Here is a 7,069-nt window from a genome sequence, read left to right on the forward strand (position 1 = left end):
GTGGGCACAACTCTCGGGGAAATGTATGGAAGGGTGAAACTTTCAATCCACGCGTACATGTAAGTGACGCGTCCGCGTGGATGGTCGAAATTGCTTGGGGCACGCGTATGCATGGGTTGGTGCTCTGTTTTCAAAATTTTTCTATGTTTTTGCACCAAACCAAGCATTCCAAACCTCCAAACAACTACCAAAACATCATGAAACCTTATTTAACACACTAAACTACCAAACAACTTAACAAATCAATCAAAACATGAAATTAAACCTATTTTACCAATATGTACAAAAGTGAAAAATGAAAGGATATTACTATGGTGAGGGTGTCTCCCACCTAGCACTTTTGTTTCTTGTCCTTAAGTTGGACTTATGGGGAGCTCTCATCAAGGTGGCTTGTGCTTGAATCCATCCTTGAACATCCACCAATGCTTGGACTTCCATTGTGGTTCATCATTCAACGTTAATAACTCCAAGCTTTGATGGAGTTCTTCATAAACCATGGGCTCCCAAAGTTGATCCTCCTCTTGTAATTCGGGATCCCACACTTTATTTTCACACCCGTCTTTGAGTTGATCACGGTAAGTTCCTCCGGGTGGCAAGCAAAATGAGTTCTCACCAAGGCACCAAACTACCCGCCTAGACCTATCCAATTGAGCACTAGTCCAACCCTTGCTCCTTGAAGCTTCAACCATAATGAGCCTAGACTTACAACGCCAATCACTAAACATCCTCCTCTTACACTTAATTCCGCAAAGCGCTCTAAGTTGGCCATCTGTCTCAAGCAAACCAAATTCAAGTGGGATAATAAAGCTAAGAGTTAGAAGTTTTACCCACTCGAATGAAGGATTAGATAACAACCTAGGTGGAAGAGTTCCCAATGATCTTGACAAGGCGCGCTCTACTCCCGTCCATCCTCTCCTAGAGGCTTCCACCACTTGGCAAGATTCTTCAAGCTTTACCTCTTGCCAAACTTCCTCAAGTTCCCATTCTTCTTTACCAATGCCTTCAATCTCTTCCCCATCACTTAAATGATAGATAGGAGGTTTAGTGAAATCTACCTCATCATCAATTCCAAGTCCAATGGGGAAGGATTCTTCAAACTCAAAAGGATCGTATGTTGATGCGGAATCATCATAAATAGGAGGGCCCTATTTCTTGGGACACTTCTTCCATTCTTCAATCACATTGTGCCTTGGAGGTTGTGCACTCTCCCCCTCAACATCAACTTCAAACTCCATGGAAAAAGGCTCTACAATTTGTGATTTCTTTATGTACTCAACATATCCTAAGGTTCCAACCACTACTTCCTTTGGTTCAATCATCTCTACCTTCTCCTCTTGTTGTACTTCTTGCTTTAACTCTTCTTCTCCACCTTGAAGCTCCAATTCCACTCCCTTACTAAGCTCTTTGATTACCTCTCCACATTCAACAATGGGAGTGCCTTGATTGCGCAAGCTTAGGCAGGATGAGACTATGTTGCTAATGGCTTCTACCATGATAGCCGTCTTGGCTCTTAGCGCCTTAAACTTCTTTTCATCCTCCTCGTGTTGCCTTAAGATACAAGATTCAAGATCTCTCAGTTCTAGCATGAGGGCTTTATTGGAAGGTGATGGTGGAAGATAGGGTTCATTATTTGAGGGAAGGGTATTGTAATTGAAAGGTGGTTCATATTGGTGAAATTCTTGAGGTGGTGTATGTGGACTTTGTAGTTCATGGGAGTATTGGTGCTGGAATGGTGGTGGCTCTAGATATGGTTCATATGGTGGTTGGTATAGTGGGTATGGGTTAGGATCATATGAAGGTGAATTGTGGTATGAGGCTTGTGAGTATGGTGGAGGGCTATATTGAGAAGGGGGTTCATATGCATATGATGATTGTGGTTGACAATCACAATAAGGGTCATCACACACATTAGATTGGTATGCATTAGAATTTGGATTATACCCATAAGAGTCCGGAGAGTAGTCATGTTGGGGTGGCACTTGAACGGCTTGGATGGAATAAAATGCTTTTTGTTCCTTGCGCATCTCCGTGAGGAGAGTAGTCATGTCCCCAAGCACTCTTGTCAAACTCGATTCGGAAGGAGGTTATTGCCAAGAAGGTTGTCCATAAGCCTGGGGCTCCTCCCACCTTTGATCTCCAAATTCTTGATGCACATCCCCATTGAAGCTTCCATTTCCTACAACATAGTTGTAACCATGCTCATAGCCAAAAGGATGAGAATTCATAGTGACGAGAGAAAATAAAAACAAAAGCTAACAACAAACAAAGAGAACAAAAATTCTACAACTAGCAAAAACTAACAAACAAACCAAATTTCAAGCTATTCACAATATATACAATAGCCAATAACATAGCACCATTGCAACTCCCCGGCAACGGCGCCATTTTGATGTAAGGAAATTGTCGTGTCGGTCTAGAATTTCTCAAATAAATTCTTGTTGCAAGCATAGTTTCTAAACCAACAAACAATCCTCAATAAAAAATTTGGTTGTCACAAGTAACAAACCCCAAATAAGAATTAACCAAAGTATTTAAACTCCGGGTCGTCTCACAAGGAATTGCAATGAAGTGAATGATTATTGGCTATAAAGGGACAAGGGGTTTGATTTATAAAAGGGGCAAGAAAATAAATGGACAAGAAGTAGATGGCAAGAAAAGTAAATTAAGTGAGCAATTTAAAGGAAGCAATTAATAAAGAGAGACATTCATGGCAAAGATTGAGAATATAGGCTTTCTATCCTAGTCATATAATGATTAATTCATCTTATTTAGTCAACTCCAACAAATGGAAGAAGGTATCATGTTATCTTCACATAGGGAGAACGTCAAAACAGACTAGTCAATCATATCACAATAATAAACAATAATTTATCTTATTACATCATCCCGGATGATAGAAAAAGGTATCATATTATCCTCACACTCCAAGAAAGTCTAATAAGACTAGCTAATCTCAATCCAAAAGTCCTAATCAACTTACTAATTGAATTAGCAAAAGATTAGCGTCAATAGAAACAATATTAGCTAACAACTATAGATCACCAACATAGGTTGGGTTTTCATGACTCAAGATTGCCTAATTACTCTTTCCAAGCCAAGAATGCTCAAAATTTACTCTAAAGCCCAACCAAGCATTTTGTCAAACACTTGGTGGGTATAAAAGGAAAGCATAGTAAAAGTGCAAGAAATATTAAATCTACGAACTACCAATTGCAAGGAAACAATAATAACAACTTAAATCAACAATTAAATGAACATCAAACATCAAATTGCATTAAAAGAGATCAAAATCCAACATGAATGCATGAACATAAAAGAGCCATAAAAGTAAAATTAACATCACAAACTAAGAAGATGAAGGTGTAGAAGCAAGAATTCATGAAGGAAACAAGATGAAAACATGTAATTGGACCGAGATCTAAGATGGGAATACCCTAAGAACCTTAATTCTAGAGAGAATAGGGAGCTTCTCTCTCTAGAAACAAAACTACATGATGCTACAACTTCAAACAATTGCTCCCCTCTTGCCCAAGCTTGAATTCTACATGAAATAGCATCAGAAATGAGTTGGATTTGGCCCAAATTGCCTCAGAAATCGCTGGCCACGAATTGCTTTTAATAAATCACGTGCAGCAACTGATGCGTACGCGTCATGCACGCGTGCGCGTCTCTAGGGTTTATCAGTGATCAAGTGAGGTGAGTGATTTGCTTTGCTTGTTGCATGAAGAAATTTGAATGGTCTAGTTTAAGGTAATTCTTAGTGTTTGTTCTATCAATTTTAACCCTTTGATTTAGGATATCAAAGACAAGTTCGTTCAAGGCTTAGTAGGGAAAACTCTTCTGGTGACCTAGATTTCTAAGAACAAGTTTTTTTAAGAGGTCTAGTAGGAAAATTTCTTTTTTCTATTAGTTTTATTTTTGCATTCTATTTGTATTTCTGCTGTGTCTTTTCTTGTTCCTTTCAATTTCGTCTGTATTTTCTTATTATTTGGTATTAGTTATATGTCGTAGTTAAGTTCTTATTTATCTACACGTTCTATAATTTTTATTTAATCTCTGTTTTATCTTCTAGTTCTAGAAATTTACTTTAGAGTTACATTTAGAAAAGAAAAACAAAAAGATTTCAAGAAAAAACACAAACAACAAAAAAAGGAGAATTCGAAAAAAAATTCAAAAAAAAAAATAGAAGAGTTATTCTTAAATTATACAAGGCCATTGTTTTTAACTTTTCAAAATCCATATTTTAGATGTGTTTCATATTACTTTGGGACATGGAATTCAAAATTTTCATTTTTTTTGTCAGAGTCTAAATTTCAGTATTATGTCAATTTACTTTGAGTATCAATTGGAATTAGAAATCTTCTAGTTTCTGTTAAACTTTGAAAAGTATATATCCTTGTTTTATTTGTCACATACTCTCAGTATTCTTCTTGTCAAGTTGAAATTTTGTAGCATTAAGGTTATCTTAGTTTGGTATTTCTTTTCCTTGATTTCTAAAGGCAATTTGTTTAAAATCAATCCAAGTGTGAAAAAAGATAAGAGTGGGAAGCTCAAAAAAGGAAAAAGAAAAGTCACAAATTGAGTGCAAACACGAGTATTCTCATTCGAGCGATACACGTAAGGAGAGTGTGAGAGGCAATTTTGTTCTTGCAAGTTATTCACTGCATCAAACCCAAACCAGTCTGTGACAGGTGAAGAGTAAGCGATTCGGGATCCAAAACTGATGTTCCAACTCCAAGCCATCACTGGTGTACTTGAAAGAGTTCAACAACCTCATAATGACATGGATTTGAGGTTTAATTCTTGAACCTCTGCTAGAAGAGTGTATTCCCGAGAATCTGTTTACAATAATTCTAAGGAGTCCAAGGGGGAGGCTTCATCCAGATCCAGGCAGTATAAACAACAGGAAGATTTTTATAGTAACATCAATACTATCAAAATACGCATCCCAAAATTAACATCCTAAGGCGTACTAGAATGAAAATGGAAGGTGTAGCTAATCTTTAACTGTTATAACTATTCTGAGATGAAGAAGGTGAGGTTAGCAGGTGTAGAATTCTTAGATTATTCTCTTATTTAGTGGGATGAGTTAGAGAAAAATAGAAGGCGGATTGGAAAAGCACCAATTCAATAATGGGAGAAGATCAAGAAAGTTATGTGCTAGTGGTTCGTACTATATTGCTACTACAGAGAGCTACGTCAACAGCTCTAAAGGTTATACCAAGGCTCTAAGTCAGTGGAAAAGTATCATAAGGAGATGGAGATTGTAACACCCTATCACCCTAAGCCTTACATCTAGCGGTAAAGCAAAGGATAACAAAGCGTCACGGAAGTTCTAAAGCTCATACAATAATATATAATAAAAGGATATAAGATACTAGAAGCCCAATGAAGAAATAAAGCTCAGGTACGCAAAAAACAGAGATACAAAAGTGCGAAGCGTTGCCACACGATAACTTAACGCGTAAAGGTAAAAAAGGATCATAGATACAAGATATATATATATATACACACACACACAAAGAGACCTAGACACGGCCTGCGGAGTTTAGGACGGCTAGCTCAAACAGAATGCAACAGAGTTTTTAAAGTAAAACAGCAACATCCTGTCTCTCAAAGTAAGCCTATAAGGAAACTAGTGCAATATACAAAAGTGAGAGAGATACTACATCAAAACAACCAAAATACAAAAGATAAAAGCGATCCTCCGCTCTGTCACCATTCTGCAAACACACCGAGGTAAGTTGCGAGCTACATTTGAAAAATAACAACATATGGTATGAGAATCGGAGGTTATTAATATGGTAACACTTCCTAATAGACAAGATATAAGGTTCCCAGACGCCAATGGCAATCCTAGAACTTCACACCGATAATAAAGATATTCAACTTATAATAAAAACTTAAACCATAGAAGGGTTATCTATCTTAAGGGATTTCTAACTCTAACAGATCACTACAGTCCCACAGTCTTCGCCAACCTATCCTCCATGCGATCCCATCACTACTACCTACCGAGCCTCTTCAATCCTAGTAGAAAAAACAAATAAGTGCAAGCAAGTAAAACACAGGTAATATACATTTACAGCAAGAAATTCAGGAAGAAAGTAAGCATGTTATACATTTAGGCAAAAGAGATGCCATTAGGCAAACCAAGCAACAAATAGAAAATGTACAAGATGAATTCTTGTCCTATTGGCCATGATATCACTTGCCGGTTCAACTGCCAACCCGACATATCCCCTTGGGATATCGCCTTTCGGTCACGAATAATTGGTACCCAAAGGATATAGTGCCCAGCACACTATCCAGGGATATAGTTCCCGGCACACTCTTGTGACTCGAAAGGATGCGAGCGAGATACTCAGCATCAAACCTCACATCTCAATATAAGTGGGATTAGCCACCGTCCTTACGCCGGTGCCGCAACCTCGACAAGTGGGATTAACCGCCGTCCTTGCCAGGAAAATAGCATCATACCAAATCGTAACATATCAGTAATATAGTCAAGTCAGTGATCATCACTTACACCCACCAAGTTCATCATTCATCATTCATCCCCAAGTATCAAACTCATCATAACTATCATCATTTCTCAACATCTGAAATTCATCGTCAATATAGCATTCCACCAACTCACTTAGCTAGTCCATCCATAGTACTTCCCAAACCTAAGTCACTGGTGCACAAAATTGTGATCACACTTTTCACAACTCTACACAACTAACCAGCAAGTGCACTGGGTCGTCCAAGTAATACCTTACGTGAGTAAGGGTTGATCCCACAGAGATTGACGGCTTAAAGCAAGCTATGGTCATCTTGTAAATCTCAGTCAGGCAGATTCAAATGGTTATGAGATATTGATAATTAAAAGATAGATAAGACGGAAAATAACATAGAGATACTTATGTAATTCATTGGTGGGAATTTCAGATAAGCGTTCGGAGATGCTTTATTGCTTCTGAACCTCTGCTTTCCTATTGTCTTCATCCAATCATGCGTCTTCCCTTCCATGGCAAGCTGTATGATCCTTTCAGTGAAAATGGTCTGGCTACGGTCTTTGTACGGC

General features: G+C 38.0%; 1 protein-coding gene across 1 annotated transcript; it reads right to left on the reverse strand.

Annotated features, from left to right (window-relative positions):
• Positions 1–1,145: 1,145 nt before the first annotated feature.
• Positions 1,146–2,045, reverse strand: LOC130959949 (glutenin, low molecular weight subunit-like). Its single transcript, XM_057885345.1, has one exon. The coding sequence runs from the start codon at positions 2,043–2,045 to the stop codon at positions 1,146–1,148; it is 900 nt and encodes a 299-aa protein (XP_057741328.1).
• Positions 2,046–7,069: the final 5,024 nt, after the last annotated feature.

This window comes from Arachis stenosperma, unplaced genomic scaffold, assembly GCF_014773155.1.
Source record: "Arachis stenosperma cultivar V10309 unplaced genomic scaffold, arast.V10309.gnm1.PFL2 arast.V10309.gnm1.Scaffold_100028, whole genome shotgun sequence".
NCBI lineage: Eukaryota > Viridiplantae > Streptophyta > Magnoliopsida > Fabales > Fabaceae > Arachis > Arachis stenosperma.

Excerpts from the sequence above, each read along its gene's own strand:
- LOC130959949 (XM_057885345.1), bottom strand. The coding sequence starts at position 2,045 with ATGACTACTCTCCTCACGGAGATGCGCAAGGAACAAAAAGCATTTTAT.